General features: G+C 33.6%; 1 protein-coding gene across 4 annotated transcripts in view; it reads right to left on the bottom strand.

Moving 5' to 3' along the window:
• The window catches only part of LOC106668685 (glycerol-3-phosphate acyltransferase 1, mitochondrial), a 40728-nt gene extending 26834 nt beyond the window's left edge, over positions 1-13894 (bottom strand). The window contains exons 1-2 of one of the 4 annotated variants that reach the window (XM_014397667.2): positions 8771-8889; positions 2790-2918 (exon numbers count right to left, since the gene is read on the bottom strand). In XM_014397667.2, coding sequence (XP_014253153.1) covers positions 2790-2914 — 125 coding nt within the window. In that variant the 5' untranslated portion in view covers positions 2915-2918; positions 8771-8889. Of the gene's footprint in view, positions 1-2789; positions 2989-8770; positions 8890-13745 lie in introns of those variants that run through there. The other 3 variants (XM_014397673.2, XM_014397681.2, XM_014397660.2) reach the window with 3 other exon arrangements.
• Between the last annotated feature and the right edge of the window lie 1997 nt (positions 13895-15891).

Genomic DNA, 15891 nt, shown 5'->3' with positions numbered 1-15891 from the left:
TTCAGTTAAGTTTCAATTATTTAACATTAAAAAACGTGAAACTTTGATTAATACATAAAAATGTATACAAAACAAGTTATATTACAATGGGTGGAATTTTTTGCCTATCAGTGTATATTGGACCCGTGTCCGAGCGTTCTTGCTAATAATAGACCTACGAACCGAGAAAAAAATAATATTTTTGATGTAAAAATGTCCAGAAATTGCGTTAACAAAGCTGCCACTGCTCACTATATTCTCAATCAATCTGAATGAAATTTTAAGGGTTGTTACTACATCAAAAATATTAGACACCCGTATAGAGGTTTGGAAAAATTAGCCCCAGGAAGCTCGTAAAAAATGTTTTCTGCGATTTGCATAGGTGTTTTAATTATGTTTTTTGCCCTTGTTGTGCATGTAAAAATCAGTCCCAGTAGGCCCGTAAAAAATATTTTATGCAATTTACATAGGTGTTTTAACTGTATTTTTCTGCATTTGTTGTGCATGTGTTTCAGTATTAATATATTCCTATCAGACGATTTTTAAACTAGAATAGGAACATAAAAAGCGGGATTGTATTAAATGATATTAAAGATACCAAACGTCACAAAAACAAAAGGCATTAACTGCGAAGTAGATTTAAAAAAAAAACACAATTCGCACCTTTGGACTCTTTTTTGATAGTGTCCATCCTAATTTTGTGGAACTCAATAATAAGTTGACTCAATAATAAATTGGCTTTTCCATAACAGGCGTTTATTTCGCCAGAAGCGATTCCGTCTAATACAGACCATCTTCAGTGACTTTTTAAAACTTTTTTTTCGATTACATAGTTTTAAGTTTAAAAGTGGATATGTGGCGACTATGGACGAGGCGAGTAGTTTATCAAGAATTCGCCATGTACAAAGAGGTCCAGATATCCACTTTTAAACTTACAACTATGTAGCAACCCGTCAATCTACTTTATTTTTTAAAAACGTCACTGAAGATGGTCTATATTAGGCTGAAAAGCGTCTGACGAAATAAACGCAATTTATTTCCTACCCATCAACCTTTTAACACCCTTAAATAACAATTTTCATTTAAATAAAAATTGCCATTTTTGAGCTGGGCAATTTTTCCCGCCGATGACCGTTGCTCCACTAAAAACGTCTAACTCCTACAGATTTTATCAATGTCTACAATATTACAGCCGTTAGAAAACTGTATTTCTCTTCTTTGAGCCTATATCAACAAACATTGATTTTTACTGTATTATAAGTAAGAAAAATAAGAATGAAATCAACAAAACACTCTCTAAAAGTTTCATTTTATTTCTATGTTCTAACTCATTTATGAAGGCAACAAATTTCTGCCGGTATGTGTATTTTTATAGGGCTCTACAGCAATGAACACCAGTGGAGTCGTTTCAATATTATCACCATTTTTGTGATTTTCGAACAACAATCGGGTGCTACGGAAAAATATTTTGAGTTTACAAACAATTTATAACAGGGGGTTTTTTGGGTGGGGATGTACAGAAAATTAATATCAACTTTGTTTCTTGATAAAAAAAAATATTTTTGCCTACACATATATATATTTAGTAGTCTTAATTGACCATATTAATTATTTTAATTAATTTTACTTTTTAGCCAATCAATTAAGGTTTTATTTGGGATAAAAAAGTCAGTGTCACGAGCGAGATTCGAACCCACGATCTTCGTCTAGATACGCCGCTGCTCTAACCACTTGAGCTATCGTGACTTCGATCTCCGCCACTTCATATGTCTCTGAGACGAATCTTGATTACACGAAATTTAAACCATTTTTCAAATGTCGTGTAATCTATTTGATTCTCGGCGACAAATGAAATGGCCTAGTAGATTACACGACATTTGAAAAATGGCAAAAAAAGGAGGGAAAATTCAAAAGGTGGGGTTGAGATGGGAAGTTGGTGTCCGAGTGGATCGAAGTCACGATAGCTCAAGTGTAGAGCAGCGGCGTGCCTAGCCGAAGATCGTGGGTTCGAATCCCGCTCGTGACACTGACTTCTTTATCTCAACTAAAAACCTTAATTAATTGAAAGCTATTAATTGGTCAAGCGGACCACGAAAACTAGTGAATTTTTAGCCAATGTTGCCACGTCGATCAGTCACATATCACGTATTTCAGTATTTAAATATCCATTTTGACGTAGAAACCGAGCCTAATAAATAGATAATTTACGATAATTATCGTAAAAAATAACTTTTTGATTGACTTGTATATTTATTTTCTGGGAGGGGTGCGTGAAAGAAAATTTCAGGAACGACGGTGGGGATCGAAGGGAATTTAGTCAGAACTTTAAAAAAATTAATAGTTGAAAAACTTACTATGGTGATTCTAAACTACTATTTCCAAACCTAGAGACCAGTAAATTTCAGAAAACGTACTCCATTTGATATCCTATTTAGTGGTGTAATTGCTTTTTTAATTATTACTTTTTGCAAAGATGAAGAAATTGATGAAGGAAAGGAAAAAACCCTGGTTGATGGTTGGTTCCGTTCTAAATGTAGAATCAACTGGCAAAGTTTGTAACACACCCGCACACCCTGTATAAATTCGTAGTTGAAATCCCCTCAATAAAAATAAATAAATAAAAAATAATAAAATAAACTTTAAAAAATGGTGGAAACGTTCCCGCCGACCATTGTTCCCAATCCATCAAGCGGTTACTTTTAACCTTTTTTTTTTTTTAATTTATTATTTTTGCAATTTTGTAAAATTTATTGAATTAAGAAGAGATTTCAATTAATTTAAGAATTTTTTTTAATATGAAAAATCCGAACCTTGCATGCAGTAGCCAGTAGAAGAACGCGGCTATTACGGTGATCTGGACGTAACTCGCCGAGTGGATTGTCGTCGTCAGTGCTGTTTCTAACTTGGGCCACATGATGTCCATACTCGAGTTCATCTGACTAAACAATAAAGGCACATACTGCGTCAAGACAACTGATGCCATGACTGATCCCAGGAGCACCCGATAAATGTGTTATGTAAACTTTCTTCAAAATCTCCCCTCCATTTGGCGCATGACACCTATCTTTATCAAATGATTTGGCGGGGTTTTTTCTTTTCAACATTGACATCCTGATCACGAGGATGACACGATTATTTACAATTGTTTTTTCAGTACAGTAGACAATTAAACAAAAAATTATTGGTTGGAGAAAAAAAAATAGATTGTCTATTTTATTTTTTTTTAACAAACAATAAAAATTTGTCTATTTCGGGCTGAAGGAAAGAAACGTTAATACTTTTAAAATATTTAAATCTAAGCTGGTTCTATTTTGCCCTCCAGTTGGTGAACAATTAATACAAAATCTCAAACCACCCTCCCACAACGAGCAGAAATATTGCTTGGCAATCTTATATTAAATTTACATTTGAATTTTATGCAAAACCCATAAAAATATCATATTTGCCCAACACATTTTCATAATTATTTTGCTATGTCTGTACGCTTGCATCAATAGCTTCCTTCCAGCCCATTTTCACAAGCCCCACTTTTTTAAAATACGTTTTTGAACATTTATTACCGTCCAAAGCAAAAAATAAATATAAAAAAACACTATTTATTTTTTCTTCCAATACAGTTAAAGTTAAAGTTAAAGTTAATCTAAAATACATCATAATTTACAATTTATCATCCATTAATTTTTTTTAATTTAAGATCCATTAACATTTTTTTGTTTTAAGAAAAAGTAGATAACGAAATCGTGCCAGTTTACATAACGTGGAATCGGATGATTTCCCTGGATCAAAATCTTTGATCTGAACCCAAAAGGTCAATAAATTTATCAAAAAAAAAAAAAAACTGTCATTTATTTTTCAATTTAGTCCAGCAATAAAACAAAAAGTACCAGACAAGAAAAAAAAATTACAATTCATCTTTTAATCTATTGGATGCCCTCCCATTAACTAATCTCCCTTTGTTTACTCCTGGAAGTTGACGATTGGAAACATGCAACTGATATAACTGTCCCAACGCGTAAATTCGCGATAAGAGAAACAAAAGGATCTCTGGAAATCTCCGTGGGGTTTATTTTGGCTCAATTTTTCCCCGGTCGATAAGAGTTCACTATTTCTTGAAAAGTTCAACCCGAATGGGACGAAAACTGCGATCATTTCATAATCCATATATCCGTCCTTGGCGAAGATCCCTAATTGAGAAATTGCCGTCGGGTGGCGTGATTCTGACTTGAACATAGATTTGGCCCGACCACTTAAAAGTCAAATTCTCCTAAGAAAAGAAGACGGAATTGTATGTGGAAGGTGGGTACGCGCGCGCAGTAACATAAAATCACGTCGACAATCGCAAAGACCGAGAGTTATTTTATCTCCATTCCCCGGCAAACGAAACAATGTAAGAAGGCCGAGAAAATAAAAATAAAAAAAGTGTGGTAAGTCCATTTGTAAGCTGTCTATACAATATTATAGTGAAAAACTGAATTAGGATGGTAATCCATATTAAAGATTTCAGGGAGGTTTTCAGTATTTACACTTTATCTTTAATAGGCAAGACTGCTGCCTATCTCCATCTTTATTCAAAATATACCCTCGATGAAATATTGGAGAGATGGGATAGAAGCTTGGAGGTGAAGATGACCATGTCCATTCACTTCTGTTTGCACATGACCAGATCATCATTGTTCAAGATAGAGACGACGCAAAATTCATGCGTTGAATTCCGTTCTCTGGGAAAAGGGTATCCGGAAAAAGTCAAAAAACATGAATCTATAAGACTGGTTGAAAATATTCTGAAGATATTCAAAAACGAAGAGAGGATCCTACATCGGTATGGTCATCATTCGTATGGACTCCAATCGGTGCCCAAGAAAATCGAAGCTTTGTCATCCAAGACGACGGAAAAGTACGGTGGATGGATTAGCACGATAACCAGGATGAAGAAAGACAGGCTACTTTCCGCAGTGGATGCTGAGGACCGAGATTTATAGCGAATGGGAGTTCAGCAACCGATATTACATTGGAAACGCTGAGTAAAAGTAACTCTTTAATACTATGAACAATTTGAGAATTATTATTAAATTTCCTTTTGTTATATCTCAAGACTGATTTAACTTAAAAAATCTTAATTTTTTAATAATAAAAATGATAGTTGTAATTTAATTTTCCTATCTTATCTTCAAAGAATTACAATCAATATCAAATAATCACGGTTTTTGCGAAAAAAAAAGATAAATGAAATTAATCAACTTAAGATTTCAACGTCTGCTAAAAAAATTTTTGTATTGAAAACTACATTTGAAATTAAATTTTTTTAAAGAGTGAAATTAACCGTTAAACACAACAAATATTATGATTTGTCTGATATCCAAAACAGAAAAAACATTACTTTAAATCCCCCCCGCGTCAAAAGGGACCTTGATAATACTTGTTTTCATGTCCAGCTTTGACAAATATGTCCAAACATAACCACAAATTTCACAATTAAAACGGTGTCCTCTAAAAACCACGTGGGGTTGGACTTGCTGCCAAACGGGCCTTCTATATATAGGATCAAATTCTACCGCATTCGGATTTACAAGGTTCACGATCAGGATTTTCAAAGAAAAGAGATTACACCGATTGCAAACAATTTGTGAAGCTGATAATTATGATTGGTATTGAAAATAAATTGGGAAACGGCATCTGGTTCCGCATTGACTCGAGACATTTTCATTCGTAAAAAGAATTCAATACAACACCAAGAAAACAAATAAGAAGGTAGTAAGTAAAAGTAAATTTTTTGAGATCATTTATTTGTTTTAGTTTTCTAAAATTAGAAAATAAAATGCCAAAAAACAAAATATCTGGTTTGATCGAGATATTCAACATACACAGTTCGTCAGAAATAACCTCAACGACAAGGAACATAACTTTCAAATTTCAATTATAACATTTGTAAGACACTACGATTTTAAGCATAAAAATAACTACATATTTATTTATAACGAATTTTAGATTTTTCCCATTTTTTGAGAAAGACAAAGTATTTCGTTAAAATAGGAAACTGCAATACATTAGCACAAATTTGCAAAAAAAATCTGTTTTGACACATACTTCGTAGAGAAGTGAACTACAAAGATCATAAATTTTTCAAATTAAGGCAAAAACGAAAGCGTTTTCAAGAGAATTTGAGCATTTTTCAGTGTTTTTTATTTTTGAAAAATCTATTTTGAATATCCAGCTATAACCCGAGAAATACTTTATACCCTTCAAAGAACATATTTTTCCAATTGCAGAAAAAATGTGGTACATTTATTTATAAAAAATCCTAGATGTTTTCAATTTTTTGAAATTGAAGGGTTTGATTAAGATAGAAAAATAAAATCGCTAGAAACAAAAATAATCTTTTTAACTTCAGAGATCCAAGACACATACTTTGGAAGGGACCTAACGTAAAACGGACTTAATTTTTAAATTGCACTACAACAATTATATAAGCTTAAATTTTAAGAAACAAGTAACAACATTTGGTAAAAATAATTGAACGTTTGTCTGAATTTTTAAATTGCACTACAACAATTATATAAGCTTAAATTTTAAGAAGCAAGTAACAACATTTGGTAAAAATAATTGAACGTTGTTCTGTTTATTTGTAAGCAATTTTTGGTTTTCGCATAATTGAGAAAGATAAAAATTTTGGTTAAGATAGGAAAATAGGTGAATGAAATATCTAAAGACAAAAATTTGTTTTGAATATTCAGCAATCCAGATACCCGACAAATGCTTTGGTAAAAATGACTCGACTCCCAAGGAACAATTTTCAAATTGCAGCTAAAGTGTAACCAAAAACTACATTCAGAAGGTTTTTCCATTTTTGAGAAGAACAAAAGATTTAGTTTAGGTAAGAAAAAACTATATAAAAAACTAAAGACAAAACAATTAATTTAAGATAGGAAAACGGTATATAAAAACATCTTTGTATAAGTTTTTCTTGTCTATTTGTTTTCTATGGGGATTAAGGGAAAAATTAGTTGTTACTAATACCAACAACCAAAAATGGGCGCAAAATGTTATCCTGACGACTACAGATCCGAAGAAGAAAAAAATTCAAGTAATTTATTTGGAAATTTTGTGTGCCCAAATTTTATAAATGTCCTATTTAACAAGTACCAAGAGTTTTGAAATGTCAAAATCATTCTCGTTCATCTTAGACTGAAAGCCTCAAGGTCCAAATCGTACGAATATCAAAATTAGGCCGAAGACGAGATAAAAGGGGATCAAAGGCTCAAATCAATTTCACAGCGAGATAACAACAGACAATTGATTTTACCGAAACCCTTTGCCACTTGTCATTCCGAAGTACCAAACGGATTGTCAATACTTACAATGAGAAGAATTGGAATAACCCTTGAGAATATATATTGCCCTATTGTGTTCGAAGGCGAATTGTGAATTTTATATAAGTCGGAGCAATATATTGCGTCTCCGTCTTGCTCAATGTTCAATATTAAAAACAATGTTGTAGTCGTTTTAAAACTTAAAAAAAAAATCAGGTTCAAATAAAATCTTTAAAACGATCTTGAAAACCGAAATTCTTTCAGGCTGAACTGAACTCCTTTTCCACAATCTACATTCGACATGCACTACTGGTTATTAAGTAGAATCCTACCTCTTTCGATGAAAGATCGTTGAACTTTCCTTTGAAAATATATTTTCTTTTTAGGTATGAAAAAAATTTAATCAAAATTTAAAAAAAAACATGCAAACAATGCGGCAAATTAAATCGCACACGCAGTGTTAATGCAGGCTTTCCTCTACTATCGGTTGAGATTAGTTTTGTTTGATTAGGTGATGAAACACAATTTTTTTAAAAAGAATAATCTCAGATTTGAAAAAAAAGAACTAGAAATGCAAGCTATTTAATCTATGCTGTTCCGACTGATTAGACCCAAAAATGATTAACCAATTGTCATGGTCTACGATTCTAGATTAAAACTATTAATAGCTTTTAAACAACGGGAATTTGTGCAAAACTGATAACTTTCTTTGAAAATAAATTTAATTGCTTAAATTTACTTGCTATTTTACGATAAAGTTTCTAATTTAATGACTGCTCTATGCAAAAATATGAAAATATATTTCTGGCTTTTTTTTTGTAATTAAAATAATCTAAATAGCAAATACCATTTTATTATTCTATTGTAATTAACGAACTAACAGCAGAATTATAAATGATATTCTATTCATATAAAATGATACTTTAGAAGGTACACTTTAGAAATAAAATTTGTATTAATTTGCTCAAAACTACTTTTTATTACATACTAGAAAACCTAATGTATCGCACGATCAAAAAAAAATAATAATAATAAACCATAAAATGTATTCACACCGAATTAATTCTCGTTCTGTTTTGTTTTTAGTTTTTCTTGTTGCTTCGAATCTGCACAAATCATAATTTGCCAGATTTTTGTTTAACCAACTCAAAAATTGTGTTAAATACGACGTCATTGTAGAGTTAATAATATTTGAAAAGAATAAATTCCTCAAGATTAATATTTAACAAGGATGCCACATTGAACTGCTCTCCTTTCATGTCCAATTATACAAAACCCAAGTATTAATGTGCACCTTGGAAAATTTATCGAAAAAATCAAGTTAGACGAGTATTAAGTACACAATTCATACAACTTAAATTTTTGAATGTTTTGACAATATTCTGGACCCAGGGCAATATAAATGACAGTTATTTTGTAATTTTCTTTTCAATTTTTTTTTTTTTTTTTTGACAATTTAAACCTTGATCAAATCCAACACTCACCTTTACAGAAAGGAAAAGAAATAGCTCATCCTAACCGGAGCAAGACGTGATATAAGTGAGGAAAAAGAAAAAACGGACGACGAACGTTCTCGAGCTGCGGCTCTCGACTGAATGATAATATTAATAGCTGAGGCCCCCACTTTGAAAGGTGCAAAGAGGTGGTTGGTCCTCCTTCTATTTCCTGTTTTCAAACTTTTATGATGATTAAATTTACATTGAAAATCAAAATGACAAATAGAGAGGTTAAAACATACGCGGATGATTTTTTATTAGACGAGGATTTAAAAATAAAAATTAAAAATGAACTCAGTTTACACCCAATAAAAAAACCCTAACCGTTTCCATAAAACGCGATTTTATGTACATATTTGATTATCGTATTAATCGGCTAACCCTCTTCTAACAATAAGATAACACACTGATTAATCTTTTAAATAATATTGATCCTGTTTCAAGATTAAGTTAAACTCATTTTATTTTCTGAAAAATGTACTTGACTTGCAGTACAAAAAAAGAGTTCTAAATCATTTTTAACTTAATTTATTCCAACCGTGAAAGATTTTTCAGTACTTAAGAGTTTGGCTATCAGAGCCTTCTGATATCTTTTTGCCTTTCACTCCCGCCCTTTCGGTCTCGTTGGAGCAAAGCAATTACCAAAGTTTCCAAGAAAATTGACATTTCTATTCGAACTTGAATGTCATGTCGTTCATAAGCATGCCCAATATACAAAACACCCTTTCAAAGATAATTTAAGTTGTTTCGAGCTTGATCTTGCTTCTCCAGTGGTGATATAGAGTAGGTTGTTTAGTGACATCTGGACGGAGATCGGCGTTGTTCTCACAGCTCTTGTGTTACTAAAGACAGACCTTCCTTTGTGTACCAAAACTCTTTTCTGCTCCTAGCTGCAGTTTTTCATCTGTGGAATTCTGTGTTCTTACTTCAGGTGAGGCCAGTGCTTTGAACACAGCTTGTCTATCAGAGTAGATGGTTCTATTTTTTGCCTTCTACTCCATTCTTTCAGTATGTTTGGAACAAAGCCCAATTGCCAAGTTTTCCAACGACATCTCCTTTCCTCTTCTCATTCCTCTGCGAATGTCGTCATCGCGACCACGGGCATGCCCAATATCCAATAATATATCCTTTCTAAGTTCATCTCTAAGTTTTAGTTATTTCGGGCCTGATCTTGCTCTTCCTTTGTGAAGGTGTGCTAAAAGCTGTTAAGGTAAGTTTAATGACATCTTCGGTGAGAGGTCAGCGAAGTCCTCACAGCTTTTATGATACTTAGACCAGCCTTCCTTCGTGTACCAAAAAGGTTTTCTACTCCTGGCTGCAGTTGTTATCCCCGCCAAGCTAACGCCCCGAATATCATTAATTAACCTTGGCTTGTAAAAAGCCAGATGCAACTGATAGGTGAAGATCTATAGGTGTTAGGTTTAGTGCCATATCGGAGGAAGAGGTCACCGTAGTTTACACAGCACCCGTGATACAACTTCCGTCGTGTACTATTCAGAAGTTTTTCTACTCCTAGTTACAGTTTTTGTCCCACAAAACAATCGCTGACCCTCTTGTCTAATGCCAGTAGACATTTAGTGCCAGACCTCCCATGCTAACTAGATCATATCAGCATCCATAGGACAAATAATCAGTTTAATTTACTCTTTCGTCCATTCTTAAGTATGTACCATGGTTTTCACCCAGTAAGTAAAGGGCATTACAAACCTTAGTAAAGGTCGAATGGGTATAATGTATGTACCATGTGCTTTGAGCATAGCTGGCTATCAGACTAAATGGCTATCTTTTTACCCTCCTACTCACAACCATTCAGTCTCTTTAAAACAAAGCTCAATTCCCAAATTTTACAAGAGAAATACCGAATCCGGTGCACTGTCAGACGGTAGAAGTCTGAATTGACTTGTAGTCCTTTCTCCCATGCTGCCCTTTCACATACCAAGTACATTCTTCAAGAATTAACAAAGTTCATTTCTACGTTTTAGTTGTTTCGTGACAACACAATGGCTTCTAGGAGCATTATCATAGGATGGTAAGTGGAAGGTCGACGAACTTCTCACAGGCTTCGAGATAGTCAGAGAGGTGTCCGGTACCACTTAGAAGCTTTTCTACTCCTTGCTGCATTTTTTCTGTGGGTTTCTTTCTTAAGGTGAGATCAATGTTTTGAGTACAGCTTGCTAGATGGCTCTATTTTTTGCCTTTTATTCCCAGCCTTGCAGTCTCTTTGGAACAACACGTCATGGCGTCCAAGGGTGGGCATGCCCAATATCCTATATTACTTCCTTTCAAAGTTAACCTATAAGTTTTAGTTGTTTCGAGCCTGATCTTGCCTTAGAGAAGATGTTTTCCCATGCTGTCCTTTTTGGTGCCATAATTAGGCATTACTCTGCATAAGGAGTCGGCTTCGTTGAGGCGAAAAGAGCCGACGATGGGAAAAAACGTTGGTTCCTGGTTCGGCCAGATTATCCTTTCAGGATTATATAGACGGAATAATTAGGAAAAGGAAAGCTAAATTGTTGAAAAATTAGACTATGAAAAAATCGTTTGATGTGTGGAATTTTTTATATGTAATATTATATGTTTTGTGTGGTGTGATGATATATGAATGTTATCGATATTGAATGTGATTAATGATATTGGCGAACTCCGACTGAGTTTATATGTGTCTTTTCTGTAATTGATGCTGTGTTTATCTTTGCTGATGTAAACCATTTCTAAAAAGTTACGTTTATGTTTGTTTTGTTCTGTGTGTAATATTTTTGGATTGTTGAAGTCGAAATTGTGTTTGTGTTCAAAATGGTGGGTAGCGAGTGCTGTAGGATTTTGCTTGAGGTTTTTGCAATTATAGATATGTTGCTTTACTCTCTTATCCAGATATTGGGATGTAATTCCGATGTAAGTTCGGACAATTTATACAATTGATTTTGTACATTACGTCAGACTTATTTGTTATTGGTGTGGGATCTTTAATTTTGGAAAAAAATGTGAATTGTTTTAAAATTTTTGAAAGCTATTTGTATTTGATAGATTGATGTAGTATTATTATTACTAGTGGATGGTGTAGTGTTGAATTGTAGTTGTTGATTATTCTGTTGATTATGTGTTTAGGGTAGTGATTGTTATGGAGGATCTGTTTGTATATCTTTATGTTCTTGTGGTGAAATGATTCATGGCTTAGAGTAATAATTCTGTGAAGTAGCCCTTTGGCCGTGTTTATTATTGTATGAAGAGGATGGTGAGATGTAAAGTTGAGGTAGCGACCTGTGTTTCTTGGTTTTGGATACCAATCTGTGATTAATGTGCCATTTGGTTGTTTTATTATGAGTGTATCTAAAAATGGTATTGTTTTGTTGTTTTCGATTTCATGTGTAAATTGTGGGCGTGGGTGAAAGCTATTAAATGTATCTAATGTGGTTTGAATTTGATCTGTGGGAACTGCTGTCAACATATCATCCATGTAGTTAGTGAGGAAGGGTAATGTGAAAGGAAGTTGTGGTATGTCTGTATTTAGTAGATGTGTCTTGATTATATCTGCCAGTATCGGGCCTAGGTTGCTACCCATGGCTATACCAAACAGTTGTTTGTAAAATTGATTGTTTTATTAAAAATCCGACGATGTTCTTGGGTTGCTGCTCTCCTTGGGTTCGATATACGTTTTCCTTGCAAGGTGAGATTTCGTTAAGAAAAAAAGTGCTAAAAAATGTAAAAGTGAGTATGTCCTTGTAATACTTATAAAATAAGACAACTTTGGTGAAATCCCCGAAAACTCTGATGGAAAAGTCATTGCACGAGCCACAATTATTTCCAAAAAACCATGGGTTTTGCCATTCGTTATTCTTTAAGCGGCTATTGTTTATTCGGAAGCGCAAATTTTTCAACGGAAATTTTATCTTGCAGAAAATTAAATGTAGCTAGCGAAATAAAGGTCAGATTTGTATTTTAATAACGCTAAAGTTGAGAAATTACGATTTCATGTAAAAAAAATCTGATTTTAGACTAAAATCACAAAAATGTTAATATCTAGGGAAAGTCAGGATAGAAACCTAGTTCTGCTGGCACTAAACTAAATTTTATTTAGTCAATCCACCATGCCAGTAATGACTTTAACCCTTTAATACCTTGTATTCAGTAGAATAAATGCTTCAAGAATGTTTATTACATGTTCGAAATAAGATACGAGAAGCTGTAGTGCTCAAGAACGATATCGGACGGCATGACTATTCGCTTTCTATAAGGAGCCAGGGAGAGGGTGAAACCCTTCCATTGTTGTGACACATCTAGCAATATTTATTTTACACGCTTGGCATAAAATAAGACTTGGGCATAAAAGTCATTAGTGTATATCTTATTCTAAGCTTAATGAGAGCTTTTTCGACTTTAGGGGAGGTCATTTAGATTTCACGTTATTTTTAGTTTTCTGGCGTACCAGCCCTTTCAAGCTGAAGGTCATTGATGCAAAATGACTGAAAAATAGCCATTCAGGCTTATGTGTTATTACAGCAAACATAAATTAGTAGATCCAGAAGTAAAATATTAATACAAATAATGTTTAAAATAAATAAAAGTTTTTGGGTTGTTTTAAACCTTAACCATAAAATATTTAAAACTGAGCTTACACTGAGGAATGGATATTATCTTATATGTATATATGTCTTATGTGGGTGTATAGTTTATAAGATAATATTCTGTTCAAAACTTACAGAATTACAGAACAGTAAAGATAAATTAATACAAATGGAAATCGGATTTCAAGTTTTTTCATCGAATAATTTATTTACGATGATTTTTTGTTTGGTTCCATTAATTTAATAACTGCAGTGGGCAAATCTGGAGACACTTGATGTGATTTCAAGTAGAATCATGGTGTTTTTTCTCTGTTATATTGGATTTTATTATCAAATTGCGAGGTAACAGGCAATGTCAGTGGTCGTTTCGCAAACGTTGAATAAAATCAAGATCTACTTACTCAGATAATTGAAAAGATCGTCACTAGCTGATGCTAACCGAACAGTAACAAAGTCTGGACAAGCACAATTTACAGTAGTCCTTGATAAAACTTACACAAAAAACTGTTAACTAAGTAAGCCACAATTCAGCAAGGCGCAAGCTTTAGGTATTGAAGGAGGTAACAGAAACAAACTGTTATCCAACGATATTGCAATTCTCTTTCCCGGAAGGGGAAGATCTTTAAGTACTCTATAATCACAACGCGGCATCACTTCAACGCAATAAGTCCTTATGAAAAATATATTTTAAAAAGTTAACGCAGAGCGGTAGTTTAGAAAGTTTATGACGACTAAAAGAAAGCTTTTTGTATCGGTAATCTAACAAAAACTGAGTTCCTCAAGGGTCAGTTCTTGGACAGATTCTATTGAATAAATAACACGGATAGACAGAAAAAATTCCCATTTTTTTAAACAAATAATTAAACAAATTAATATTGTATATTTTACTGAGCCATGATTGATTATCTAATGTAAAATGTGGGATTTTTCTAATTCGATTACATCCATTAACGTGTCCATGCCATTACTCGTTTTTAGATTGGATATTTTTTGGACATTCATTAGAACGGTTCGAAAGCTATTTAAATAATCGAACATTATCTGCAAGAAAATGACCGATTCATCAATATTATTCATAAATCGCTTCACAACTGGATGTAACTTCTGCGAGCATATGTGCAAACTTTACTTGCCCTAAGTGACATCTCCAGAACAGAGGTCGGCATAATTCTCGCAGTTCCCTTGACACTCAGGGAGACCTTCCTTTATGTACCAATTAGATGCTCTTCTTTCTTTTTTTTAGAAGCGTTTCTGGATGATGTTTTTCCTCTGTTGAATTGTGGGTTCTTACTTCAGGTGAGTACAGTGCTTTGAACGGAGCTTGGCTATCAGAGTAGATGGCTCTATTTTTTACCTTCTAGTCCCAGCCTTGCAGTTTCTTTGGAACAAAGCTTAATTCCCAAATTTGCTGTTCCTCTAAGAACTTGCCATTAAGGCGTCCATGGGCATGCTCATTATCCCTGAGATGATACATCCTTTCAAAGTTCATCTCTAAATTTTAGTTGTTTCGGGCCTGATCTTACTTCTCCCGTGGAGAAGGTGTTTCTCCCATGCTGTTCTTTTTGGTGTCATAATTAGGCACCAACTGCAAATTTGACGTCATGGCGTTCCTGAGGGCATGCCCAATATTACACCCTTTAGCGTTAATTTCTAAGTTTTAATTGTTATGAGTCTTATCTTGCTCTTCCTGTGTGAAGGTGTGTTAAAAAGTGTTAATTTTGTAGTTTTCACAGCCCTAGACTCAGACTTAATATAGATATACCCGTAGGCTTAATTTTTATATATTCTTTGCCTACAAACTGATATAATCACCTTCTTTCCTTTCTTAACTTTCCTATACTTCTTTGTATGTAACACCTGACAGTTTACTTTCTCTAAAAAGTCTCATTCTTCCACTAAGTACTCCAGCATGCCTACTACCAAGAGTAATGGGCAGTGTTATCACTTTACCTCCAACTGTTAATCTTTCTATTTTTCTCTTAATAAGATTAAACAAGGCATCCGTAATCTCAGATATAATTAGTTAAAAATGTATGTCATTGTATCATATTATGTTGAATTTTTGTGTTATTTTGTTTGTTGATTATTTTATTCATTTTGCTAAATTATATATTAGAACATTTATAAACATTGTGTATTTCGATATAGTTTAATTTTATCGGGAATTTTATCCTAAATTATAAAAAAAATTATGATAACTTACTGTGTAATTATTCTTATTTCTCATACTACGGGTTTCGCATAGCGCCATCTTCAGTGAAGAACTGAATTCCTACAGAATTTATGATTGTAAGGATTATTAAAAATAAATAGAATTTGATATAAAGTAATTTAATTAAAGTCGCTAGAATACAAAACGCCGTTGTCCCAAACAACCACAACTGCGCAGTTCTCCGTGCGTACTCCCGTTAGTCCCGTTTCTTTGTTCTTCCCTCTCGTCAACACCAACCCCTCAGCGTTGCCAACCGTCCCAGTGTTGCCGCCGGTTCTCTTCTAATGTTTCGGAGGGGCGCCTCTTTTCCCTCCTCTTGTCCTCTTCCATAACAT

Source organism: Cimex lectularius, unplaced genomic scaffold, assembly GCF_000648675.2.
Source record: "Cimex lectularius strain Harlan isolate CLEC.00 unplaced genomic scaffold, Clec_2.1 scaffold319, whole genome shotgun sequence".
NCBI classification, from domain to species: Eukaryota; Metazoa; Arthropoda; class Insecta; order Hemiptera; family Cimicidae; genus Cimex; species Cimex lectularius.
This window is presented reverse-complemented; position numbering and strand designations above follow the sequence as displayed.